Raw genomic sequence first — 27,800 nt, 5'->3', positions numbered from 1 at the left:
CAGAGAAGGCCAGGATGGAAAAACAGGCAGAGTCACAAGAGCTGTGCTCAGGCAGAGAGAAAAGCCCTGTGAGAATGCCAAAGTGTGCAGAGCCTGGAACAGTGAAAGTGCCCAATAGCTGGACAGCAGGTGCATGGAGGGTCTGTGGGGATGCTGGCCACCTCCAGAGAGGCTGGGAAGATTCTGGCCTTTGCTGAGAGAGGAGGAGCAGCAGAGGGGGATGTAGGAGAACTTGTATGGGACCTGGACCAGTCACTCAACTTCTCCAACCATGTTTCCTTACTGGGGGTAAATGGGAAGGAGGAGGCAACTGACACAGAAATGCTCTGGAAGCTGCCAAGCGGGTCCTGTATGCAAGTCAGTGCAGGGCCACGGCGGAGGCCTGGGGTCCCAGGAGCTGCGTGGTGATGTCTAGGCTCACTTAAGCTTTCTACTCAGCAGACTTCACGCTGGGCCTTAAAAAGCAAATGGGGCCATGCCAGGCACAGTGGCTCATGCCTGTGATCCCAGCACTTTGGGAAGCCAAAGCAGGAGGATCACTTGAGCCCAGGAGTTCAAGACCACCCTGGGCGACACAGTGAAACCTCACCTCTATAAAAAATAAACAAAAGTAGCCAAGCACGGTAGTACGTGCCTGTAGTTTCAGCTATTTGGGAGGCTGAGGTGGGAGGATCACTTAAGTCTGGGAGGTTGCGGCTGTAATTAGCTGAGATCACACACCACAGTACTCCAGCTAACAGAGTGAGACCTGTCTCAAAAAAATAAATAAATAAAACAAAATAAAAATGGGGCAGTCTGGGTGGTCACCATGAATGGTTTATCATTTGCTGTGGTCCCCAGAGTCACATTCCAAGGACCTGTTTCTCAATAGCCAGAGCCCACTTTCCAGGCCACTGAGCCCTATCTTGAGGAATCATAACTCCGTGAACCGCACCTGAGGTTGTGGGTGACGCCATTTATCCTTCTCTACCATGAGGCCAGAGACTGCCCCTCACCCATTCTGGCTCCAGCACCATCAGGGAACTACGCAGGTCCCAGCTGCGGGTCTCTGCAGCCCAAGTTCTACACCAAGCACCCAGTCACCCCAAGAGCCTGACTCAACAAAGGGACAGTGGCCAGGCCACATGTGAAGATGGAACTCTGATCTACAGCCTGTAGTAACCTGCCCAGGAAGCCAGACCACAGCCTCTGCAGCAGTCAGCCCCAAATGACCGAGATGTGATCAGTAAGTGCCAGCTTTCCTAAATGTTGCCCCGTTTCAGTTTAGTAGGACCATCCAGAGAATGCCAAACATGCCCCACTTCCCGCTCACAGAGGACACAGGACACCCACTTCTCATTGGCTGCCTCCGGATTCTCCATGCTGACAACTTCCAGTCAGTGCGTATCTGCACCTTCCCTTTCACCTGCTTCAAAGTGTCCCACTCCCCTGCCTGCTTTTGCATCTTTCCAAGTGCAGGTGATGGTGGCCGATACCTCCCTGACTGCAGTAAGCTCTGAGCAAAGAGCCATTGCTGGTTCTCACGAGGGCACTCCTATGTCCCGACCCACTCCAAATGCTGACATGACCAACAGGCTGTCCTTGCAGTGGAGAATGCCCATTACCCATGTCATCAAGAACTGAGAATTAACAGGTATGGGCTGAGAAGTCAGTCCCCTGGCAGAGGTGGTGGACACAGTCTGGAGATGAGGGGAGGAGTCCTGGGCCAAAAGTCAGGAGACCCCCAGCTCTTGCTCTCATGCCCTCCTGTGTGATCCTGGAAAGATTCCTCAGTTGTAACAATGGAGCCTGGATCTGATCTGCAGTCCTCATAGTACAAAGGCTCTGTCATCCTAAGAGTGTTGCCACTTGCCAGAACTTCCCATAAAGGGTCCTGGGCAGCCTGAGGCAGGAGAATGGCAAGTATGCCCTCCCAGATTTCTGTCTCTCAAGGAACCAAGCAACCACTGAATCCCACTAAGGACTCAGATAAGCAGGCTCCTTCCTCTAGGGCCACAGGCTGCCTGACCTCCAGAATCGCCTTCTCTAGGAAGCTGTAACAGGTGGCACGGGTACTGGTGCTCCTGGAGGGAGGTCAAGTCATAGCGTGCACATCACAGCGTGCTGATATTCGCATGATTACAGGAAGCGGAAAAGCTGCCTTTTATATTTATATTTCAACTGTTGCTTAAACACACAAAAACCTCTTTAGAGCAAAGTAAATCTGAAACAGTGACAATATTTGACAAAGGAACTTTCCTGGAGTACTTCATTTCACTTTAACCTTTCAGCCCTGGGCCTCTACTTTGCCCCCACTGTACAAAGGAAGCAACAGAGCCTCTGAGAAGTGCAGCAGCGCACTCAGCGTCCACCAGCTAGTAAGTGGCGGAAAGGGGATTTGAATCTGGCACTGCCAATCTCCAACCCTGCTCTGAGGGTAGCCACACATCCTGGGGGTGGCCAGCTGTCCCACTCACTGTCAAACCATACTCTAAGGGGCCCCTGCCTTCTACAAAACTGCCCAGGACTACCTCAGGAGATGGCGCTCGAGCTGGAGGGACAAAGATCTAACCCCACTCGTCCTAACCAGGCAAATCCTACTTTAGTCTGTTTAATGCATTTGGGGTTCTGGATGAGATCTCTCTTGAGCCATAGGTTTTGCTACTGAATTTAAAAAGCAGAAACCACTGGTACATTCGTTGCTCCTAGCAGCCCATTCATTCAAGCAGGACTTTGTGTAGTAATCTGTGCTTTTGTTTGTTTTTGTTTTGTTTTGTTACTGGGATGGAGTCTCACTCTGGCACCCGGGCTTGAGTGCAGTGGCATAATCCTGGCTCATAATCCTACAACCTCCACCTACCGGGTTCTGGCAATTCTCCTATCTCAGCCTCCTGAGTAGCTAGGATTACAGGTGTGCCCACCACACCCAGCTAATTTTTGTATTTTTAGTAGAGACAGGGTTTCATAATGTTGGCCAGGCTGCTCTTGAACTCCTGACCTCATGTAATCTCGGCTTTCCAAAGTTCTGGGATTACAGGTGTGAGCCACAGCACCCAGCCAGGGCAGTGATCTGGAGGGGGAAATGCAGTTGGCATGCACACTGTGCTACTGTGATCACTGTGACAGCCTGGGTGGAGTGCCACCTGCGTGATGCTGCAGGGTAGCTGTGGCACCTGCCTCCTCCTTTCCTTTGGGTCCTAAGCCAGGTCAGGGCTAAGTGCTGCACAGGTTCAGGGTGAGGTTGGGCTTGGCCATCCTGGCTCATGGCCCCCACACAAACCCCAGGATGGCACAGCAGGGAACTCTGCCAGCAGGTGGGCCAGCAGGAGTGGGAGAGCCCCACCCTGAGAAGGAGGAGCTGGGGAGCAGAGAGTAAGGGAAGGGCCTTCCTGACGCCCCTGTCCTCAGCCCCCTGTGGGCAGCAGACTGTGATGGTGGCTGGCCTGCCACTCTCTGCACCTGTTCCCTCTCTGGCATCTCCAAGACTTTAATGGAGTTTTGTTTCTGGGAATTCTCAAACAGGGGCTTGCAGAAGAACCAACTCAAGAGCATGTTACAACAGATTCTGGGGGCCCTACAACTGGTCTGGGGGGCCTGGAACCTCTATCTCTGCCAAGCTTTTGGTGGCCCAGAATCCCTAGGTGGTCTCTGCTGCATTGGTGGCATCAGGGGAGCCCTGGGTATCCAGGCTCGGGTTAGAACGAATAAAGAGATGCGAAGCTCAGTGGCTGGGATATTTAGCAAGAGACACCCCCTGGGGAACAGCTCCAGGGCACCTCAGAAGGCGGGGCTGAGGCCATGCTGTCTCCACAGAGGCCCTCTCCACGGCTCACCTTAGGGGACCATCTTGCTGATAAATCTTTGGTTAGCAAATCTGGGAGTACCTGGCAATGTGCCGGGAACATTCAAAACCACACAATCATCCCAGAGAAGTGATTTATCCAAGTATAGAGGATAAGATATTATTTTTATACTAAAATACATGTGGTTGTTTTATGGAAGATGAAGCAAAATCCATATTTTAAAAAATTACTATAAAACATGGCATTCCAGAGAAACATCCAGCTTCACCACAGAGGCCACAGCACGAGGCTCCAGGTGCCACTCCCTCTTCGAGGGAGTCTGGGAAGCCCAGACTCCCAGGCAGGTGCGTTCGTTCATACAGGAGCCAGCCTGTCCCACAGGAAGCTGTGAGTCCTTGGGACCCAGGGCCTGGAAGGGGTCCCTGTGTGCAGCAGACTTGAGCAAAAGAAAAAATGGGAGGGTTCCAGAATGGCGGGCACGGGTTTGGTGGCTGGAGAAGTTGTGGTGGATGCGCTGCCGTATTTTGATCAAGGTTATGAAGCTCCTGGTGTGCGGGAAGTGGCTGCAGCACTGGTGGAGGAGGAAACGTGCAGATACCGACCTACTAAGAACTACCTGAGCTACCTGACAGCCCCGGATTATTCTGCCTTTGAAACTGACATAATGAGAAATGAATTTGAAAGACTGGCTGCTCGACAACCAATTGAATTGCTCAGTATGAAACGATATGAGCTTCCAGCCCCTTCCTCTGGTCAAAAAAATGACATTACTGCATGGCAAGAATGTGTAAACAATTCTATGGCCCAGTTAGAGCATCAAGCGGTTAGAATTGAGAATCTGGAACTAATGTCACAGCATGGATGTAATGCCTGGAAAGTATATAATGAAAATCTAGTTCATATGATTGAACACGCACAGAAAGAACTTCAGAAGTTAAGAAAACATATTCAGGATTTAAACTGGCAGAGAAAGAACATGCAACTCACAGCTGGATCTAAATTGAGAGAAATGGAGTCAAATTGGGTATCCCTGGTCAGTAAGAATTACGAGATTGAACGGACAATTGTTCAGCTAGAAAATGAAATCTATCAAATTAAGCAGCAACATGGAGAGGCAAACAAAGAAAACATCTGGCAAGATTTCTGAGAAGACAGTTTAGCAGGTAGAAGAAAAGTTGGGCTTTCACAAAAAGCATCTGAGCTTTTAATTAACTGTGAAGGACAACAGGATCTTCCCCCAAAACCATTGTTGTTTAAATGTTTAGAAATCATAGAATGTGTGGGCTGCTGTATATCTCAACAGAATTTAAATGTCTAGCTTGTTGGTATTTTTTTAGCCATTAAAAAAATAATCTTTAGGCTTTCAAAATAAGTATGACTTTAGAATAATTCTATGTCATAGAATTAAGTCTGAGCCATGGGGGCCATATTTTTTATCAAAAGATGTTTGTTTAAAGCTTTGACATGTACAGGAAGCTGGGAACTTTTGGTTTATGACTTTGTCTAATAAAGAGATAGTTCTAAACACATTATTGATTACCAAACAGGACTTCAGAAATAGAGTGACTGTACAGTCATCGTGGGTAACAGTTATTTCAAGCAGTGTATGCTGAACACTGTTCTGAACACTTCAGGTAGATGAACTAGATGCATGTGAATAAAATCACTTGGTTCTCACAAAAAAAAAAAAAAAGAAAAGAAAAAATGACAGGAGTGGGTCCTTAGGGTGGGGGTGGGCAGGGCTTAGAAAAGCAGAGGGACCCTCCCAACAGAGGGGCTTCATCCCTTAGAGAACCCTTTACTGGAATGGTACCCCAAAACCCCCAGAAGCAGCTTCAGGGACCTTGCTCTGGGGCACGTATATAGTGGAAGCCTCCATAGAATAAAAGCTTTGCATATGTAGAAGTTCCTCAAGTTATTTCCTGTGCCAGCAAAAAACCTCCAGAAAACTCCACAATGTCCACAAGCAGGGGCCTGCTGATGCCACTTCCGGCACATAGAGTTGAGAAACCAGCAGAGGAAGGAGGGGGAAGTGCAGCTATTGATCTGGAAGGTCCTAGAACACGTAAACTGAAAAAAAGCGAATTCCAGAATGGCTCATAAGACAATCTCGCTTTGGTAGTGAGATGTGAATATTCAAAGATGCATTCAAAATTCACGGGGACAGGACTCTTAGCTGTGTTTGCAGTTTTTCTGTACTAATTGTGTATTATTTGACACAATGAAAAATGTTACTGGCAGAGGGTTTCCAGCGTAAGGCAGAACTATTAGGATAGAATGTCATTTTCTCAGCACCGTGACATCTCTAACATAGAAAGTTAAAGACAAAACGGGGCGACATGGGGCGACAATCGAAACAGACTGACAGACTACAGAGTGAAGATGCTGGGTCTGAAAGGGCACGAGCCCTGTGCCTGTAGTTTTATGGATGGCGCTGGGACGGGGGTGAGACGAGAGCCCCAGCAGCTGGGGAGAGCGAGGTGAGGACAGGCCGAGGTGAGGGTTTCTCTATCTTTAAGCGCTCTCTAATGGTGTAATAACTCTCTCTTGTCCCTAATCAAAAACAGGTTCAAAAGACAAAGAAAAGCGAGGCTGGCCTGGGCTCCGGCTTTGTGTTGGCGACTCCCACCCTCTCAGCAGCCCTGCAGTGGAGCAGCAGCGCCTCGTCGCGGCCACGGCGGGGAAGGACCAAGGCTGGCTGCCTGGAAATGGTGGCTGCTCTGGGAGAGCCCAGAGCTAGGCCCAGACATGGGCAGGGCACAGCTGGGACTGCTGCATCTGCAGAGAAACCAGGGGCACAGGATGGGGACGGGTGCACAAACAGCCTCCCGAGTACAGAACGTCCCCCACCAAAGGGCAGGTGGGTGGCACCACACGAAATCAACAAGCCCACCTGGGTGTCTGTGAAAGGCCGAGGTGGAAACCCAACTTCGAGGCACAGCTCTGCCACACCCAGGGCTCTGGCCAAGATTCTGCTCAACTTCTTCCTCGATTTTGCCATCTGTGAAAGGGGGTTAATCCTGGGGCTTTGCCCACCTCCCAGACTGAGGAAGACTGGACTGGAGATGGGTGGAGTCCTGGCTCTGCCACCTGCAGGCTACAGGAATGCGGAGGAACCACCTGACTCTGAAGTTTCCCACCACACAGAAGAGGCTGATGCTAGTGCAGGCCCCCAGGGCTCCATCTCTTGACCTGTGCCCACAGCAGATCCTGAAAGCAGTTTGAAGAGTCATGACCTTTCCAAACGTTAAAATAGAATAGAAAATATCTGAGTACAACATACTTAGTAAGGTTTTGTATGAGTTCCAGGAACTTCTGCTTCAGTTTTATGTGAGGCTTATATATGTGTGTCCTGGGTCATGGAGAACCATATAGTTTTTCACTGTGGGTCATAGCATGTATTTTCAGAAATGCTGTCTTACAGATACAATGAGATCTAGCAAGTAAATGCTAACTTAGTTCCTAGAATTTCATAAACTCTCAAAAAATGCGACTTATTATTCCTGCCAGAGGTGGTAACACCCACTCATCAGCATCTTGTCACATGGGTATGTAAAAGAAAGCCCAGCAGTAGAGGGTCTTAAGCCAGTGGCATTACTCTTAGGTGCTAAGCTTTCCCAGGATTCAGGGGCGAGGACCCTAGAGTACAGAGCTGGGGAGGGGGCTGGGACCCCCTTCCAAGGGGTCCCAGGACAGCTGACCCCATCCCCTGACAATCTGCTAATGAAGTAAGTAGGAAGTTCAAGGCCACACTTGCCAAGCCCGAAGAGCATTTTCCTACCCAAAAAAGGAGCCGCTCTGCTAAGTGTGTTCTTCAGCTAGAGGCTGGCACAGACCACCAAAGTCCATCTCGGTTTGGCACTTCATGTGGTTACTCAGAACAACAGAGAATGTAGTTCAAACAAAGCCTCGCTCTTACCAAAATAAAGCCCAAGAAAGGCCTTCAGGCTTGGGCCAGGCTGATAAGGAGTGACTATTACAGGCTTGTCCCCGCATCACCCACCACTCTGGCTGCCTCTTCCTCAGGGTCGCTGACCCCACTCCAGGACAAGGCCAGCCATGGAGGGCCAAGAGGGGCCACTGCAGGGTACTTGATGTGCCCAAGTGCCACGGGACCCCGGCTCCCAGGCCTGTTTCTGCTGCAGCTCCCCCGGCGCCCCACACCCTTTCCCAGTGTGAATCCTCACTCCTGGACGCTGGTCTCATGCCCACCCTGCAGCCCATCCTCCCATAACCCTCCCCAAGAGTAAGGCCTTTCCAGAGCAGGCTGTGATCTTAGGACAGAATTCTGCATGCTGAGTAAGCTGAACTTACGTCTGCCTAATTTCTAATGGGCTCTAATTCCTTTCTGGGGCAGAGAAGACTCACTCATCTAGCGCCCGAGGACTTTGGTAACAACGAAGAGGCACTCGTTGTGGTAGACAGCGGGGAGGACAGCACCGTGGCCTGGTCTGATTCCACTGAAAGACAAGGCCGTGATGATAGCTGACTGCTAAATTTACATAACTCAGGTCATCTTCACGGGAGCGCTAAGAGGTTGGTACCACCATAAGTCCATTTTCACCATGGAAAACCAAAGAAAAGAAGTAAATGGCCAGAAGTGTATGGCTGGTGAACAGCCCTATCTGAAAGGCAGGGCCACGGTGAATGCTCCTGCTGTGCAGATGACGCAGGCTCAGACGGCCACAGCCGCCTCTGAGAGTCCTGCAGCTGGAAGGAGCACCCAGGCCTCCTGCACTAGCCGTACAGGTCAGCAGCCTGCACTACTGAGCTGTCACGGGGGCCTCTGCCAAGCCTCAGTGCAAAGCCACAGGCAGGGGATACCCTGTGACTCTGGAAGGGGGGCAATACCTAAGCACAGCCCCAGAGATATGGACACCACCAAGGACACACGGAGAGCTAGTTCCACCAAGCACACCAGGCCAGGGAGGGCTTCGTGGCCCAGACCCCTGCAAGGGGGGCGACCTGGGATGCTCAGGGCTTTTCTGATTCCAGGAAAGGGAGCTGTCATCTCCAAAAGCCTGGAATACACCAAAGGGGCCCTTTAGACAACAGGAGACCAACCGCATAATGCCCAGAGGGTCCAGCGCCTCCTCCTCTTCCAAGGACTCCTCAGCATCCTCGTCCTTCAGGCCCTGGATGGGCAGACCCTCATCCGCCACTTGGTCTCGCTGCTCAAAAAAGTCAAAAGCCTCTTCATCATTCCCTGTCTGGCTGTCTGTGCCATCCAGAACAGAGGAATCTCTGCTGGTGAGCCCGGCAGCCCCTGGGGATCTGGTCCCTGTGGAGGAAGACAGAAAAGAAGGGACTTGGTAACCACTCAAGTGGTGGGGGAAGCATCTTGCCACCCTGCACCCTCCTATGCCAGGATCAGAGGCTGGGGGCTCCCTGCAGCCTCCTGGGACCAAACTTGGCCCCAAGCAGGATGGCAAGTCTGGGTGGATGGGAGGTAACCTCTGTTTTGGGGGCAGCCAAGTGCCTGCTGCAGCCCCACTAAGGGCTGACGGGTACCAGGGAAGCCTGAAGTGGAGGGGTCACAAGTAGGGGCTTCAGAGTGGACAGAGGCAGCAGTTCCTGAACCCCAGGCCCAGAGCCTGTGTGCGCCGCAGGGATGGCTGCACCCTCCTCCTGGGTGGGCAGTGGGATAAACCAGCCAGGGCACAGGGTGATTAAAAAAGAACCAGTGCTGCCAGGACCATTTATGGTCAAGGGCATGGCAAGGAGCTCTGCAGACAGAGACCTGCTCTGAGAGTCTGGGCACCTGGACTATGGACTGGATGGGTGCCCAGGGTAAGCATGTGGAAGATTCCAGAACAAACGGTGATCACTCCACTACAAACTGGCTTAGATCAACGCTTCTCAAAGTGTGGTCTGCAGATAGAGAATGCCCCTTGTGTGACCACAATGAGGTAAGTACAGAAAGGGAGAGCAAGCATCCAGAAACTTCCACAGCAGGCTGGCATCATCACAATATCTGGGCATGCGATTTTGTATTTGTGAAAGTATCCATCTGTGACAGGCTGGGAATAAAAGAGCTAGCCCTCCCCCACATATAGTTTGAGAAGTGTGGGCTCACACTATTTGTTCATTTCCATCCAAGTGGTTACTGGGTAGTTTATCTTTAAAACCACTGACTTTTTTTAAAAAAAAACACAACTTTGTAAAGAACTTAGAGAGTGTCTGGCATACAGGATACACTGAGTGATAATGATGGCATTGTATCATGTGATGCTCTGTTATTTTACTCGGACAAATGTGAAAAGCCATTCAAAATCTCCCAAACCTTCAATTTAATGTCATAAGCATCTTACATTTAAATATTGCAAAAGCCCTATGAGAGAGATCCCAACTGCACATCCATCTTGCAAATGAGCAAAGTGAGGCAAAGAGCAGCTTGCATTTCTATGTTGCCTCTCCACATGAGAGGGGCTGGGATATCCTCAGCGTCTCTTCCAGCTGTGCCTGAGCTGGAACATCCAGGCACAGTCTACCCAGCCCCAGAGACAGGCACAGAAGGAAGGATTGTGACCTTGGAAGAAACAAGGGCAGAAGAGAACCCAGACCCGTGTGAGGGGCACAGATGTGGCCACAGGACGCCTGGGCTGTGCAGCTTGTCCAGTCCGAGACCTGTGCATTCACCAGTTTTGCTTCTCTCCCCCACCTTTCAGTTTTTAAAATTTGTTTTATTTATGGTCAACTTTCTTTTGAAAACTTCCTTTCTGTTTTGTGGAACTAGGAGATCCATGGTAGCTGGGAAAGAGTTAAAAGCAGACGGATGTAAAGAGGGGAGAAGTCAGGGGTGAGAGGCCTTGGGGGCATCTGTGTGAGAGCAGAGCCTGCCCCACGGGGCTTCTGGGTTGACAGAGCTGTAGCCACCATTTATGGTGTGGTTGTCTCTTTCCTAAGTACTTTGCAGTGTGTTAGCTCATTAAACTCTCATAGCGGCCTTTACAGATGAGAAAACTGAGGCAGGAAGAGGGCCGGGACACCCATGGGAAGGGCTTGCAGTCTCCACCATGGGAGGCAGTGGTGCTGAATCAATTCCTCAGCCTGGAGCCGTCCCCATGACCCTCTCTGTGGGGGCACAGGTAAGAGGCACATGTCCCCTGGGGTAGGAAACCAGCCTGGCTGTGAGAACACAGCTTTCTCGGGACACTGCAGGCCCCAGGGCTGGCTGGTAGGAGGTGGAAGGGTGTGTGCGGTGTGTGTCAGGGGTTGTATGTGTGTTTGGGGGGCATGTCAAGGAAGCTCTAGGAAAGGAGTTGGCCAAGAAGGCCATGGATGAGGTCACACGATAGAGAATGCCCGCTGTGTGAGCCCCCACGTCAGTCCCTCAAGGGCAAGTCTCCTTTTGCCCACCATCCAGCCAAGGATGTCAGTGAGGCCACCTGCCTCAGAAGCCTGGCTGAAGCTTCCAGGCTGCGGAGACATTATGCACAGGCTCCCACAGGGCCAGGGCAGCGAGGCCTAGTTCTGGGCCAGGGAGACCTGAGGGACGTAGGGCAGAGCCTCGGGTACCTAAGAACTCTAGCAGCTCTGGGCTGCCTGCCAACTCAGCATCCTTGGAGACACAACGCAGGATCTCATTGAACACGGCTCTCCTCTCCCGGATGTCAGACTCCCCAACAAACAGGACCTTCCTGGGGAGCGGCGGGAGGCTGGCTGCTGCGTAATGACTGCTCAGTTTCTGGTAAAACTCCTCAATCTCGCTGTACTTTTTGGAGACCTGGAATGAGACGAGCATATGGTTTCCTGAGTGAAGAGTGGCAGAGAGTGCTCCTTTCTCACCCTGACCATGGGTCCCCGAGGCCCGGTGGCCATAGGAAGTGTGTCAGGCAAGCCCGTTTGCTGCCCCTCTGCCTGTCCCCAGCCTCACGCTCCTGGCCGATAGGAGATTCACGAAAAACGGCTAGTGGCCCAAAGGAACGATGCAGTACGGTGCCATTCTGGGCACTGTCACAGGTCCAGTAAAAAGATTCGAGACAGGCACCCCTGCCCAGCCTGCAGCCAACCATGGCCACTGCCTTCATTCTGGCTTTCTGCATATCAGGAGGGTGATCTCACCAGCTGGCAGGTCATCTTCCTGCAACATCGTGAATCACCTGTTCTCAGCACCTACCTCATTCTCCCGTGAACCAGTGCAGCCTTCGGTGGGCCAGCCCATACAAGCAGATATTTCTAAGGCTGGCTCTCTGCCGTGCGTCAGCCAGGACCTCTCTGCACACAAGCACAGGGGTGAAGCAGGCCAAGACTCCTGCTGTCGTCAGAAGGTGGCCTTGAGCACCATCTGACTCAGAGAGGGCAGCACTCAGCTTCCCCTGGGGCCAGCGGCTCACTCCTGCCTCCTCAGCCTCTCCCCATAGCTCGTAGGCAGCGAAGGCTTCCCTCCTTCACTCACAGAGCTCTTGCTGCGTGTTTACTCTGTATAGGGACAGCCCATATGGGTGCGCAGAGAAGTCACCGGCTGTATGCACACACCAACGGCCAGCCATCTACCCTCACTCTTAGCTCCTCTGTGCTTTCCCATAGACTGGGCCTGTCTCCCCCGACTGAAGTGTGGGTCACTCACTCTTATGCTCCTAGGCCCGAGCTGTGCCCGCCATATGCCACTGGAGTGCTGGTGTGCAGCAGCTGCGGGCGTCTGACGCCCTCTGGCTCAGGGAGACCCCTTGGCACAGGGTGCATCTGGAGCACACACCCTTGGCTCCAGCAACACCACCCAGAATCCCCCGCCTGCAAAGGGTCTAGATACCAGGGGGCAGCTGGGACCACTTCAGAACCCCCCAGTGGGGTGTCTTCTGGGACAAGGAGCTGCTGCTTGCAGTTGTCAGCACAAAAGCCTGGCTCCAGACTTTCCCAAGAACAGCCCTCAGGGAAAGGCAACGAATACCCTCAGAGGGATTGCTAACCCAGGCTCCGACACAGGCAGAGCAGGCCACGGTGGGAGCCTGGCGCCCTCTGCTGGCCCAACTGCTTCACTCAGGCTCAGCGCACAGACCCAGCAAACCTGGAAGCCTCCATCTCCAGGACACTGGCAGCATGAGTACCCTGGAGCTGTAGCCCTGGGTTCCCACCCCACTCAGAGCTCACGTCCATCAGGGGTTCAGCCAGGGCTTCTCGGGTGGGCACCTGTGCCAGCAATAAGAGGAGGTCAAGTAAGAGGCCCTGAGCAGAGGAAGCTCGAGGTTGAGAACTCACATTTATCAGTGCCCTGTGTGCCAGGCACTGCTGAGCACAGGGCAGACAGCCCTGTAACGTAAGCCTGTGGGCGTCTGCACCACTAGCACAGCCAGGATCCCACACAACCTCCACTGCGGCGCCCCTTCCTGGGGGCTGCTTCCACTCCATGATCAGCTAATCAGCAAATGTTTATATTAAAACACATATGCCCTTTTAAGTAGATACAAAATGCTCATTAAATTCTCCGAGTTAAATCATGAAACATCAAAGAGACTCTGGGCTTGGGGCATGTGACTTTGGGCTACATTCTGAGGTCTCATGAGGAGTAGAGGAGTTCTTTGCCCTTGCAGGTGCTTTCGAATGTCTGACGAGCCCCTGCACACACACACACTCCACAGGGAGTGGGTGTCACTGACTAGGAAAAGTGGCATTAGTGTGATGACATGGAGGTGTTCAAACATCCTCACGTACATCTCGCACGTGAGGCCAGCCCCTGCACAGGGCCAAGTGGGCTGGGCTGAAGCCCAAGTTTCCCAGAATGCTCCCTCCTTCATGCCCGGCAGCATCAAGCACAAATACTCTCTTCTGCTCTTGCCCTGAAAATGAGGGTACCCTGCGCTCCATCCCAGGTCAAGTCAGGTTACCGGGTGCTGCAAAGCGCCCTGCAGAGCAAAGCCAGTCTCAGAGCAGTGCAGGCCCTGAAGCACCCTAGACGGCACACCTTGCTTCTCGCCAAAAGCCGGCCACAGGAGCAATCAAATGAAAAACAGCATTGCTATTCTGGATGCTTCCCATGACGTTGTTGGATGTCCCTTAAAACTGTGTGGCTGGACGTGGGGTTCATGCCTGTAGTCCCAGCACTTTGGGAGGTTGAGGCAGGACAGGCATTTGAGACCAGCCTGGACAACATAATGAGACACTATGTCTACGAAAAAATTAAAAAACAAAAGCTGGGCATGGTGGTGTGTGCCTGGAGTCCTAGCTGCTTAGAAGGCTGAGGCAGGAGGATGGCTCGAGCCCAGGAGGTCCAGGCTGCAGTGAGCTATGATCATGCCACTACACTCCAGTCTGGGTAACAGAGTGAGATTCCATCTCTTAAAAAAGAGAGAGATTTGTGCCGTAAATTTCTCTCAACATGTGGTGTCTCTTTCAACAGGTCACCAGGAAGATGCAACTCATCATTTTCCTTTTTATCTTGTCTGCCAGGAGACTCCCAGCCAGCCGGTGTCACTCCCTGCTGTACTGCGAGGTCTAGTGCATTTCACCTTTGTCCTAACAATCCTGTACCTACATCTCTTGGTCCCCAGCTCCAGGTCCTCTTCAGAAGAGGCCAAATGGTAAATAATAAGCCAGTGAGTGTGTGATCTCAACCCTCTTAAAACTCTCCCCTCCCTTAGCTCCTGTGACTCCACAGACACCCAGTTCACTCTTCTGTCTCGACTGCAGACTCCTCCTTATCCCCAAGAGTCCCTGAACCCCTGGCATCCTCAGGATTTCCTCCTTGCCCTTCTCTCTGCCTTCCACATCTGTTCTCTAGGCAACTTCATCCACTCCTAGATTTTTTATATCACTTACAAGTTGATGCCTCCCAAGCCTGCATCTCAGGCCTGAGCCCGTCCCGAGCTCCAGCCTCATATATCCATCCACAGGTGGACCCTTCACATGCCACATGCCCCCTGGATCTGCTCCTCCGTCAGATTGTTTATTTCAATTGGTGGGAACAGTCAGCAAATGCAGTGGATGTTACTCTGTAAACATTTTCAACTCTCCCTTTCCCTTCCAAACCAACTGCTACTGGCCTGCTCCAAGCCCTTGCTTTGGGAATAACCATATTGGCCATGTATCTGCGCTTCCTGAGACCTGTTTTGCTCCCTCCAATCCAACTCCATGCTCCCAGCAGACTGGCTGGCTAAAGCGAAAAGGGCCCATGTCACACCCCTGCTTAAAATTCTCCTTGGTTGCAGGATAAGTCCAGGATCCCGCTGCTCTCCACAGTCTGGGTCCTGCCTGTCACTCACCTCCATCTTCCCCACTCCTCCCAGGACCACACTCAACCACGCAGAGTTCCCCACTCAATGTCCTGTTTTGAGCCTCTGTGCCTTTGCTCAGGCTGTGTCATCCACCCGGGACACCCTTCTAGCCTTTCCTTCTGAGCCCCACCCGCCCCTCAAAACACAGCTCAGCCACTAGCTCTTTCAAGAAGTTTCCCCAGGGTGAGTTAAGTGTCCTTTCTCTATTTCCCAGAGCCCCCATGTGCTCCTGTCCCCATCTCTATCTGTCTCTCTACAGATCTGCCTCTCCACAGCCTGAGAGCATGTGACTCACTCTGTGTCCCTTCTTTCTAGCACAGTCTGGCACTCCAGGCCCTGAGCAAGCAACAGACAGAGAAGCACCTGCTCTGGATGCTACTTGAACCCTGGTGGGCACCCTCGAAGCATCCTGGCCGGAGCCTCCGGCTCACCAAGAACTGGACGACATCCTCCGGCCTGTGCTTGGCCGACTTGAAGGCAGCCAGGCGGGTCACCACCAGGATCTGGTACTCCACGTGTCCGGACATCATCTTGCCCCGCACCTCCTGGTGCTGGGGCACAGTCAGGTCAAGGCCAGTGTGGGCATTCTGAAGTCGCCTGCCAGAGGAAAAGAAGGCAGGTGGGGTTCAGGGTCAAGGCAGCAGGTTTCCCGAGCAAAGTGCAGGCAGGGCCTCTGGGTGCCTGGAAGGCCTGGGTGCCAGGCGACTCTGCTGGCCATCCTCAGTAGTCACTGCTCCAGGCCACCCATCCTGCCACACCAGCCCCTCATAAGCCTGGCTTCCCTGGCCTCAGACCTGGTCTTGCCTTTGGGTTGCTCAGGGACAAAGATCTGCTCCCTGCAGGAAAACAGGGAAGGAGGGGGCTTGTTGAAAGGGATGGACACAAACTCTGCAGAGTGGGTGGGAGCAGCATCCCAGGGGCTCTACCAAAGGAAGGTGCCTGGGGCTGCAGGGACAGCATGGGATTGAAATCCCACCTGGAGAGATGAAGCTCTCTGTGGCTAATTAAAGGGCAGGAGGGGCCGGGCGCAGTGGCTCACGCCTGTAATCCCAGCACTTTGAGAGGCTGAGGTGGGTGGATCATGAAGTCAAGAGATCAAGACCATCCTGGCCAACATGGTGAAACGCTGTCTCTACTAAAAATACAAAAATTAGCTGGGCGTGATGGCAGGAGCCTGTAGTCCCAGCTACTTGGGAGGCTGAGGCAGGAGAATCGCTTGAACCCGGGAGGTGGAGGTTGCACTGCACCAAGATTGTGCCACTGTACTTCAGCCTGATGACAGAGCGAGACTCCGTCTCAAACAAAAAAAGGAGGAGGGCTGCTATAGGCCCCCTGGGGGGGCGCACAGGATGGGCAATGGAGACAGGGCCCTTGTGACCCCCTGTGGCCCAGAGAGGCACAGACCAGCCCGTCCCTCATCTGGGCAGTCAATACTGCCCCTTGAGGTGTAGAGAGGATGCCTCAGCAAAACATCACCGCTCTTGGAGACCTTTAAAATGTGATTCGAATATACTGAACTGTATGGCAAGTAAAGAAGTGATGAGACATTTTCCGTGAAGCAGAAAGTTATTAAAAAAATCCCTCACCCTATATAAGGTGAGACACAGACCTGCACAGACTAACGTCCCTCACGCAAACGTCTCTGGCAGGACAGGCTGGGCACCCTCTGACCAGCTCTGACCATCGAGGTGTGACCTCCTGGGTACCAGGAAGGACCTTGAAAACACAGGAGGGGCTTCTGGAGCTTCACTTGTGCCTGGGCAAGGCCCCTCCCTCTTTGGCATTATACCCCAATCCATCAAATCTCCCTGCCCCATGCTTCTCCCACACAGACCCCTCACAACCCACGCTAGGCCATGCTGTCACCAGCACAGTGCTGCTGTCACCCAATGGTGAGGCCTACGGTGACGAGCCTCCTTGCCATGTGTGATACACAATGACTGCACACGCTGTATGCACAAGAAACGTCCTCCCGTGGTGTAAGGCAGCCCAGGCAACCTGCCTTCAGGTGGTGAAAAGTGCAGCCAGGGCCAAATGGGCACTGGGAGGTGGACACGCACAGCCAGCCCTCTCTCACCAGGAGCCACTGGCACCGAGTTCACATGGTGCGCACTCGCAGCCTGGCATTGTCCACGGGGTCACTGTCACCAGTGCAGAGACTGGATGCTGAGGGGAGACGCGCTGGGCTCTGGGGACTGCACCTGTGCGAACTCACTTCCACCTCCTGGAAGCCTTGAGAAAGAACTCTGCTACTCAGACCCACTTAAAAGACAGCAAAACAGACCCTACAGGGAAAGTGCCTGCTCAGGTCTCACCAGCATGAGGTGGAGCTGAGTTCAGTCCCAGGCAGCTGCTCCAGAGCCCAGGTGGCCTCTTATGGGGAGGCATGAGAAAGAAGCCAGCCATCATTTCTTTGGGATCATTATGAAAACGAGGCACAGGTGGGAGAAAGTGACAAGAGAGGAGGTGCCAGAGGGAGGTCCTCTCAGGGTGGGAAGGGGATGGAGCAGACCCAGATGAGCACCTCCCACGAGCCAGCTCCCTCACAGCACCCCACATCCAACAGTTCTCTGACCACACTAGACCCACAATCCATAACCCCAGAGTCCCATTCCATTGCTGGAATCCCTCTGCCTCAGGCCCCAGCGCCCCTGACTCCTCACCCAGTGCTGAGCTGGCCTGGTCAAAGTCCACTCCTCCAGTTCTCTGCTTCCTTCACCCTGTGCCCAGGTGGCTCAGTGTGACTGGGGACATGGCGCAAACATGCAGCCTGCGTCTCACTGAAATTCACTGCTGCAGACTTGAAGTCACCGCACCACACTGCACCAGGCTTGGCAACCCTACTGTGTCCTAGCTGTGTGGTTCTCAAAGAGTGGTCCCTGGATCAGGATCAGCATCGCCTGGGACCTAGTAAGAAAGTCATGTTCGGGCCTGGGGTGGCTGGCCATCTTGTGTTCTTGGTGAGCCCTCCAGCAAGTCTGAGGCACCTGGGCTACTCCAGTCACCCTCCCACGTCCCTGAACCCCTAGGAAATCTTTTTTCATACAGGGCCAGATAGCAAATATTTCAGGCTGTGCAGGGTATCTGGTCTCTGCTGCAGCTGCTATGGAGAATACATATGCAAAAGGGGGTGTGGTGGGCAGGATTTGGCCCATACCTGTGCCCTAGACAAGCTTCTCCAACTGGAGTGTGGATGCGACACCCTGGGGATCTTGGTGATATGCAGATTCTGGTTCTGCAGGCCCGGGGTGGGCCTGGGAGTCTGCATCTCTAGTAAGTTCCCAGGTGATGCGGACACTGTTGTGTGCTGCTGGAGACCACCGGAGAATGTCCTCGGCTTCACTGTCACATCTGCCCATCAGCCAGCAGCTGCTCCCTGATAGCTGCCCTCTCCTGGGACTGTAGACAAACTGACTGGCTGCTCCTAACGCCAACCCTTCCACCAGGGCAGCGGCTCCAAGCCCCTCCCACGTACTCAGGGACACAGCTGTGGCAGCTCGCCCCTCCTTTCCGCAGCATCCAACTTCCTTCCTTACTGGCACGCAACCACGCTCTGACCGCTCATGTAACAAAAGCTGTGCTTTGACCTCACGTTCCCCTCGCTCTGTTTCCCTCCTGCCCTTTCCAGTAGAACTCCTCACCAGAGGGCCCCATATTCACGGGGTCCCCTCCTATTTGATCTTGAACTCATTCCAGCCAGACTTTGGTCCTCTTCATGCAAGCAACTGCCCACACCCAGGTCACCTGTGACTTCAGTGTTGTTAAATCCAAAAGTGAGTCCTCACATCTCCGCCGGTGTGACTTGTCAGAAGCTGTAGGCACAGTCAGCCACTCCACTCCTTCAAGCTCCGCCTTCACCGCTGGCTGTGGCACCCCTCTCCCTCTTGGTTCTTCTCCGCCCTCCCCAGCCACTCTTGCTCAAGCAGGAGGAGAGGAACTGCTTTGGATGTTCCCCTTGATGGCAGAGTACTCCCCTTAGACCTCCTTCCTCTCACTGCACCCCTTCTCATCCAGGTGCAGGCCAATAGCGCCCCAACAACCATCTTTAGCCCCCTCTCCGCTCACAACCTCTCTTTCCAGCTGCCTGCCTGCCACCCCCACTGGGCTGTCAGCGAGCTTCTCAAAACTCACCTGTCTACATGAATGCTGCTCCCACCTCGCCCCAAGCCTGCTAAACGGCAGCCTCATTCTTCTAGCATCTTAGACTGAGAGACTTGCAGTTAGTCTTGATTTCTCTTTCTTGTTCTCACACCCTATATCCAAGCATCAGCAAAGCTGAAGGCTCAATCTTCAAAATATATCTGCAACCAAAACATATCTCGCCTTCTTAGCCACCATCACCCAGGGCCAAGCCACCATCTACAGGGAATCCTACAAGCCTGTCCAGAATGCTCCGCTCAGCCACTGCCCCCATGCTCAACACAGTGGCCAAAGGATCGCTATAAACCAGAAGCTGGGTCTTATTGCACTTGAAATAAAATCTGATGGCCCCTCCACAGCCTTCGAGGCCTTTCCTGATATCCCTCACTCCCAAGCTTACCCCTTCACCGCATCACCTAACACTCTTCCTCCCTACCCCGTTCCCTCCACTCCCTCCACTCCAGCCCTACCAGCCTCAGGACCCTGGCTCCGGCTGTACTGTTCTCCAAGAACACACATTTCCAAGATGGCTTTTTCACAGCTCTCTCCCTCAGGGAGTCTGTCGGGGTCTGCCTAGGGGCCACTCCATCAGAAAATTGACCCTTGACCACACCACAGAAAACAGCATGCACTCCGCCGACCACTCTATTGCCCATACTGTTCTTTCCTTCCTAGCACTTATCAGCCCTGACACATTATAGATTTCCTGCTGTGAGTGTGCCCCCATTAAAGCTCTAAGAGAGGGACGTGTGTGGTTCAGCATGGTCTCCTAGAACCTGGACCAGTACCCGGTACAGAGAAGGCTCTCAATAAACACCTGCTGGCTGAATTCAAGCCTGAGTGCATGTGGCAATGACAGGCGGGAAGAGGCCAGGCTGGAAAGATGAGCTGGGGCACGACTGGGAAGGGCCAGCCTTGCTGCTGGGCTAAGGTGTTTGGACTCATCCTGCAGGCAAGATCCTTAGGTGTGCTGTTGCCCTCAGCAAGAAATGAGCACGACTCATGTGGCCTTACCACCGCCAACACCCCTTCGCCTGTTAACAAGCCACATCCAGGCTGGGCAGACGGGCAGGGAGCGAAGCCACCCACCCCTTCCCAAGCACCCAGCACCAAAATCACACCCCAACCATCTGCACGTGGCTGAGGGGCATATACCACCGATGCTGCTCATGCCTGCCAATCTCAGACCTCCAATTCGCAGAAGGAAAATGAGGCTCGGCAGGAGGAGGGGATGTAAGTGGCAGTAGGGAAACCTCTTCTGCCCATGAAGATACAAGCGTAATTGATCACGCAAGACCAAGCAGGCTCTGACATCAGGGTTTACAAAAAGAATCATATCTTTCTAGCCCTGAAGTCACAGGGAATCCCTGATTACAACTGTTCTACAGTTGACTAGGTAACACGTTCATTTATGTAATAAAGTGGCACCTTAGCCTAAGACTTTGTGTAGGGGGAGCAAGGGTGGAGAGTATGAAAATACTTGAAGTAAGTCACTTTACAGCGTTTCAAAGCGGGGAAGAAGTAAAAGCACATCCCTCCCAGTCTTGCCAGGATCCGTCTTAGGCTGGGTCCTCCAGGGCCGGATCAGGCCGACCCACTCTGCACCCTCCACCTAGACCCCTCCGAGGCCTTTGCTGTAACTCTTCTGAGCTACCTATGGAGCAGCGGCCACCTCTCCCTGGTCTCTCATCAAACTCATCCTCCCAGAAGCCGGGTTCCTGCCCTGCACTGTGTTCCCATGGCAACCCGAGCTTACTGCCGGCTGCTGGCATCACCCCCTCCCCACCGCAGCCCCTGCAGGGCAGGCCTGTCGGATTCTCCCCAGTCCCCAGTGCCCAGTGCCCAGTGCCCAGCACCGGGCCTGGGACTCAGGGAGCGCTGAAAGGATGGAGAGAACTGTATCTTCGGGCCCAAAAGAGAAGAATCCAAGGCGATAGGCAAGGAGAGCAGAGTGCCCACTGCGCCCGCCTGCACGGAACCAGTCAGCCCCAGACCTCCCGCTGTCCTTGGCGAGTTCTCTACCCTCTAGAGGGCCTCGGTTTTCTCATCTGTAAATCGGGAGCGCCACCTCTTCTGCAGGGCGGTGCAGGGGGCCCCGCCGGGATAAGCCACCGAGGGCGCTGGGGAGACCCGCCCCGGGTCCCGGGCCTCGGAGGCGGCGGCCTCCGCCTGCTCCTCCGCCCAGGCGCCCCGGACTGCGAGCTGCGCCGCGTGGGGCGCGGGGGTCGGGCTCACCTGGAGGTAACGAGCACCGCCGGGGACTGCATGACGGTGGCGGCGGCGACGGCTCCGGGCGAGGCGCACAGTCACGGGACCCGGCGTTGTCCGTGCCTCCGCGTCCGCGCCCCGCCTCCCGCCGCCCTGGCCCGCCCCCTGGCGGCCGCGCCGCGCAGTTCGCGCCGGTGGCCCGCGCCGGGGGCGGGAGCGCGCTGTGGCCGGGTTCTCCTGGCTCGCGGTCGGCCTCCGCTGCTCAGCGCTCCCGGAGTCCCGGGGCCGAGCTCCGCCCGCCGCAACTACCAATAGAAGCCCAGCCTGGCCCTGGCACTCAGTGAACCTTAATCGGTGTGCCCGTGTTGCGCTAAGGTTTAGTCGCTAGAGGGAGGGGACTCTGCTGTTTCCGCAGCCTGTCCCGTTACAAAACCACTCCCCCTCTCCCCCACGGCCATTTCATTCATCCTATAAGTCAACAAATACTAAGTTGGAGCTCTACCCAGGCCTCGTGGGGTCTTGAAGCTGCACAGTGAACGCCACGCCGCAGCCCCAGCCTCCTGCTCTCAGGGTGCGCCCTTGAGCTTGCTGCCTCCAGCTAGCTCTCCTCTTTCCTTCCTGTTGCCGGCCTGCTCCATAACTGGCGGGCACTCTCCCGACAGAGGATCTTCATAGAGCCACCCCTGCTGCTTGACAGAGCCCTGGGTGGAGGCCTCCCGAGGCCGGGCCTGCCTGGGGGTGGCTGCACTTGGGTCCTCAGCTGGAGCAGGGAGTGGGGTCCAGGAGCCAGTTCCCCTCTGAAGAGGAACATACAGACATGCAGACCCTAACAGACCCTCTCAGTTTAGAGAAACAAAAAGATCATATCACCTGCCAACATAGCCCAGGGAAAAGAAAAGCTGAGTCTGCAAACGGGGCCGGGCTGGAAAAAGGTGCAAACTGCTGCCCTATTCTATTACTCTTTCCACCTACAGCCCCAGTGACAAAAAGCAACAGAAGCTGGGATTAACCAAACCAGAATTCATGGCAGGGCAATGTCAGCCACGTTTCCTGAGCCCACCAACCACTGCCAGCGGCATCACCAGTAATATCTACCTGTATTCACAGATTTTACTGAAGAAATCCTACGGTAAAAGATTTTGCAAAATGACTTTCCCCAATGTATTTTTAAAATAAATATGGACATTCATATGCCTTGTTATTTGTTTCAAATGTATTTATAGGCAGGAGGAGCAATCATGAATGAAGTAGGACAATGAATGAAAGTTCTGAGGCTGAACTTGAAGAGCTGGGATTATGGGGGAACCCTTGTCTGCTCTGCTGCTCATCCTCCTGTCCATCTGCAGGGCAGTGTTCATGGCTGCAAATGGTCCTCTGTGTTTTGTTGAAGTTGGCACGCCCCACTTTAGGGAAAGGGAGTTCAGGGTCTGGACAGAAAACAGTATAGGCTTCAGCATTTCAGGAGTCTGAGTATAGTGTCAGGCAGTCGAGCAGTCACCATTGCACTCACATTTATCAGCAGACAGAAACACAGTGAATAAGACACTTCAATGTCTTATTAGCTGCCTTCAATGGATTTCTTTGCCTTTATATGTGGGGAGTGGGTGGAAGTCAGGAAAGGCTTTTTAAAGGAACTGAAGTCTAAGGTAAAACCTGAAGAAATTTAGATAAACTAGGGTAGGAGGAATGTCACGTGCAAAGCCCTAGAGACACGATAGGAACACCAGGTAACAGGGGGACGAGGCCAGCAGGATCCAGGATGTGGACAGCCTGGTGCACCAAGGCCGGGACTTTGCCTGACTTGAGGCCAACAGAGCAGCATTGGAGGGTCAGGGGCATAGGAGTGGCTGGGCCAGCCAGGCCGTGGACAGGGGTTCGGAGCATGTGATGCTGAAGGTGTGAAGATGAGCAGGACTGCAGAACAATCCAGACAGCACACAATAGTGCCATGAACTCAGTGATGGCTACGCAGGTGAAGAAGAGGGGACAGGTGTGAAGGCCTTAGGAGGAGTTGGTCAAGACTCGGGAATCCAATGGGTGTGGGCGGGAGGAGTTAAGAAGCTGCTCTGGTTTGCTCTTGTGAGTGGCTGGACATTGGTATCATTCTCTGTGGCAGGGCACCCGGAGCATAATTTTTGGTAGGATGACGGGTTCTGTTTTGGACAGGTAGTTTGAGGGCCTGGGTATACTGATGCGATTGGATCTATGGCCCTGGGCTTCAGGAAGCAGACCTGGGCTGGAGACTGGTGTCGGACTCCTGGTGGAAAGGAGGCTGCTGAGCCTGAGAGTTGGGGTGAGCCCATCAAGGAGGGTCTACAATACAGAGATATGCAGAGGTCGGGGGGAGCTGCAGAGAAGGGGACTCCCCATCATGGTGGAGCTGGCAGCATGTCTGTCACCAATGCCTTGTAAGCAAATGACAGGGCCTCACCCGTGCCCCTGGAGTTGCTAAGTGTGCATCTCAGGAACACTCAGCCCACCTGTCAAGGGTGCAACTGATTTCTCAAGAACGACCTTGTTCCCGACAGCAATCCCATTTTCTGTCTCTGTGGGTCCCACGTGCCCCTCTATGGCCCCAGAGCATAATTGTATACAATGCATGGAATGTGGGATCTAAATCTGATATTTTCTGCTTCCTGTTTGATTCAAGGAGCCCTGCCATGGCTGATGCTGCGGTAACACAAACCACCTTGCAAAGGATTTTCTGTTTCTCTTTTTCCCACTGCCCTGGGAGGAACACTCGCGGGGCCCTGAGAGACACCCGCAGCCTGCAGGGGGCGCTCTGAGCTCTGGCCGTGCCCCGAACCAGCATTTCCCATGGTAGCGCGGATCTTCAGGGATCTTCTAATTTGTCTCTGCCCCCTAATGTGATACTCGAGAGCTCCAGGGTCTGGGCACCTCCACATGGAGCAGGGCCACCATCTTGCTTGTCACTCAGCAAACACTCATGGGCACAGCTCCAGGTCTGTTACCTCCCCAGGCCTAGGGGCTGCAGAACCTTATCCTGTGGGGCTCATAGAACAGTACAGGGGCTCACAGACCACTCTAGGACAGTTGGAGATTTTAACAAGTTTGCACACCTAGGGCGCTATGGGTGCTATGGGTGCAGAGAGGAGGACACATAACTAACTCAGTCTGGGGTTGGGCATAGAGAGAGTTCTACCAGGAGGAGATGATGGAGAAGATGATGGCAGACCTGGGTAATAAAAAGTAGGTATTATCTTTTTGAGACTTGATTTTCTCACTGGTGAAATGGACATGACAGAAACCTTTAAATCACAACATTGCTTTGAATTACAAGGTAAAATGAGACCGAAACAAGATGCAACATGTGGCAGGCATTGGAGATGAGCTCATCAGAAGTCGTTCACAACCCCCCTCTTCCTGGTTTTCATTACCATAGAGGCTGGAGAAGTAAAACACACACGTCCCCTGTCAGTGAGAAGGGGCCATGTGACATAATTCTGACCATATCTACATAAGTCCATGTGGAGGATTTCTCTTGCTAGGAGAAAACTCTTTGCCCCTCCCTTCCTTGTCTTCTACCTAGAAAGAGGATACAGTGCTAGAGACACAACAGCCATCATGCGAGCGGGAGGCACAGACGTGAGTTTGGAACCTACCATGCTAGGGAGGAACGAGCCTGGGGAGCTGATGGCATATGAACTTGCGCACCAACCCTGGGCTTTTTCTACAAAGTTCTCCTTGCACAAGTGTCTAACCCACCCTAAGTGGGCTTTCTGCAGTGAATTTCTGTTGGTATAGTTGTAAAGTACTTACATAACACCTGACAAAAAAGCTGCTCCATCGGAGATGCTGGAATGATTGAGGACGAGGAAGAGAAGAGGTAAAGTGTGTACCAGGTAGCACACTCAAAGGCAATGTCTCTTTTTCTTTTTTCTTTTTTTTTGAGACAGGGTCTCACTCTGTCGCAGTGGCACGATCATGGCTCACTGTAGCCTCAACCTCCTTGGGCTCAGCTGATCCTCCTACCTCACCCTCCCGAGTAGCTTGGACCACAGGCATGTGCCACCATGTCCAGCTAATTTTTGTGTTTTTTGTAGAGACAGGGTTTCCCTACATTGCCTAGACTGGCCTTGAACTCCTGGGCTCAAGCAATCTTCCCGCTTTGGCCTCCCAAAGAGCTGGGATTACAGACGTGAGCCACCGTGCTTAGCCTCGCATGTCTTGATAGAACCACAGCATATTTGAGGAGCTGGTGAGAAGAACATGAGGAGAAATTGTGGCGGAGGAGGCAGCAGAGGCTGGGAGGAGTGCAGCATAGAGGGCCTTGTGTGCTATGCAAAGGAGCTCACCTCTTATCCTGAAGAAGGAGGGAGTGGGCTCACAGAATAAAGGGAAAAGAATATTTCAGGAAGAAACTGGGGTGTTTTCAGCAATGCCAAACACTGGTGAACATCCAGGAAGATAAGGAGGTGTTCAAGAAAAAAAAAAACAAAAACAGAACTGAACAGTAATTAAAGTGGTAAAAGCAGATTTTATTTGGGACTGATTTTATTTATAGGGGCAAGAGACCTCAGTATAGAACTTGGCTAAATTCCGCATGCAGTATGGGAAAGTGGGAATTTATAGCCAAGGAACAGAGTGGGAACAGCCACTGGAACATTCCTAAGAGGATATGGGGGACTCTGGCTATGCCGACCTAACAGCATTCTTGCTGAAGATGAGCCAAGGATGGTAGTGGAGGAGGAACCCAGTTGGATATTGAAGGTGATCAGACAGGCAGGGTGGGAGGTTGTTGGTAACCTGACTTGGCTGGGTTCTTCCTAAAACTGTATTTTACAAGGAAGTGCATGCATAGGTCTAAGAGAAGCTTCAGGTGCTTGAACCTTGGTTTGGTCAAGAAGAGAATCTTTGTCAGAGAGAAAAGTCTTCTCTGACCTCGAGGAGGGCAGGGTCCCAGTGAGCTGAGGAGGGGACAGGAGGTGGGAAGGGGAGAAAGGAGTGGGGCCCCCTCTTCCAGAAGCTGGATTCTGAGGCAGAGGGGGGCAAGCAGGTGATTTTTAGAAAGCATTCTATAGAAATAATTCATGTGCATGGTAGAAAATTTGAAAAATAGGGATAGTAAGATAAAAAAATAAAAATCACCTCTTATTCTATACCAGATACAACGATTGTACTAATTTTCGTTCCTTCTCTCCTGATATTTTTTTCTATGCCTATATACATAAGTCTCTTCTTTTAATAATACAGACTCGTAATGGATGTACTATTTTGTAACTTGCTTTTTCACTTACCATCGTGTAAATACCTCTCCATATAAAATTACCTCCAAAATCTTAATTTTCAATGCTCCTTAGAATACCATGTGCAAATGTAGAATAATCGACTTCTGCAGTGCTTGAGCTCCCAGCCTGTGATGGAAAGGCGGTGCATGGGAGTACCATGCTGGACGGATGATCTTTGAAGTGCCAGATCACTAGGAAGAAGGCTTGGGAGAAAAGTGCTGACTTGTTTGGGCAACTGGTTTCTTGAATCTCAGTGGGCATAGGTATTGTGGAACAGCAGATACTGGAAGACTGGGAGAAAGGAGAGACAGATCTTTACGGCTTTGCATTCTAAAGAAATTTGGGAGGCATCATCTGCCTGCAGCTCCTGACCTCGGGGGAGGTGATTGGGCTTGTGGAGGAAGCACAGGGCCCAGCTGCCTGGAGGAGGCCCAGGGTGGGTGGGTAAAGGCTGCAGACCTTGGTGAGCAGCATTTAGTGGCTCCCCTGAGTCCTGCTCTGCTCTATCCACCTCAAACCTTCAGGGCCCTCTATGCACCCAGGTCTTGGGGAAATGGCCTCTAGCACACCGAGCACCAGAGTCCTGGAAGTAGCTTGTCAACGGGAATCAGGAAGCTTCAATGGGAATCAGGAAGCTTGGACTGACTGTGGAAGCACAGGCTCTGGGGATCCTCAGGAATCTTTGCCTGAGGCACAGCAAATCCAGCTATTTTGTCTGAATACAGTAGAAAGCCCCAGAACTTGGGAGCACAGAGACATGATGCACTCTACTAAACTGTGCTCAGGTAAGCTGAATGAGGCACGTCTTCCCCCAACCTCGGCAGCCCTCATTTTCTTACATCCTCTCGAGTGTCAGAAGCAGAAATGCTCTTTCTTGTTTAAGCACATTTATCTGATCACAGGTGAGGTTGAGCATCTTTTACCTGTTTGTTGGTCTTCTTTTACTTTGTGACTGTCCTGTTTATTTCCTTTGCACCTGAAAAAAAATTGCTCCATTTGTCTTTTTCTTGTTGATTTGTAAGAATGCTTTGTACACTAAAGGTACTAGCCCTATGTGATAAATGATGTCTTGTTTGTCTTTTAGCTGTTTTCCCCCCAAGTTTTTATTGTGAAATGTTTCAAAGGCACAGAAATGTTGAAGAGTTCATGATCACATCTGTGAACGCTTCACCTAGTCTCACAGGTGGGATTCTGACTCAGATGGAGACTGG

General features: G+C 52.7%; 2 protein-coding genes and 1 pseudogene across 4 annotated transcripts in view; 1 reads left to right on the top strand and 2 right to left on the bottom strand.

Moving 5' to 3' along the window:
- Window positions 1-21,440, bottom strand: part of HS1BP3 (HCLS1 binding protein 3) — an 81,257-nt gene extending 59,817 nt beyond the window's left edge. For 2 of the 3 annotated variants that reach the window (XM_035273118.3, XM_035273115.3), the window contains exons 1-4: window positions 21,368-21,440; window positions 15,424-15,589; window positions 11,301-11,508; window positions 8,847-9,063 (exon numbers count right to left, since the gene is read on the bottom strand). In XM_035273118.3, the coding sequence (XP_035129009.2) occupies window positions 8,847-9,063; window positions 11,301-11,508; window positions 15,424-15,589; window positions 21,368-21,399 (623 nt within the window). In that variant the 5' untranslated portion in view covers window positions 21,400-21,440. Of the gene's footprint in view, window positions 1-8,846; window positions 9,064-11,300; window positions 11,509-15,423; window positions 15,590-18,736; window positions 18,843-21,367 lie in introns of those variants that run through there. The other variant, XM_035273117.3, reaches the window with a different exon arrangement.
- LOC100389720 (breast carcinoma amplified sequence 2 pseudogene) lies at window positions 4,239-5,309 on the top strand (annotated as a pseudogene).
- Window positions 21,441-26,630: 5,190 nt separating the features above from the next.
- Window positions 26,631-27,800, bottom strand: part of LDAH (lipid droplet associated hydrolase) — a 154,846-nt gene continuing 153,676 nt past the window's right edge. The window contains exons 7-8 of the mRNA XM_035273111.2: window positions 27,513-27,565; window positions 26,631-26,880 (exon numbers count right to left, since the gene is read on the bottom strand). Coding sequence (XP_035129002.1) covers window positions 27,551-27,565 — 15 coding nt within the window. The 3' untranslated portion in view covers window positions 26,631-26,880; window positions 27,513-27,550. The remainder of the gene's footprint in view (window positions 26,881-27,512; window positions 27,566-27,800) is intronic.

Source organism: Callithrix jacchus, chromosome 14 (genome assembly GCF_049354715.1).
Source record: "Callithrix jacchus isolate 240 chromosome 14, calJac240_pri, whole genome shotgun sequence".
Lineage (NCBI taxonomy): Eukaryota > Metazoa > Chordata > Mammalia > Primates > Cebidae > Callithrix > Callithrix jacchus.
The sequence above is the reverse complement of the archived record's forward strand: the minus strand, read 5'-3'. Positions and strand labels throughout refer to the sequence as shown.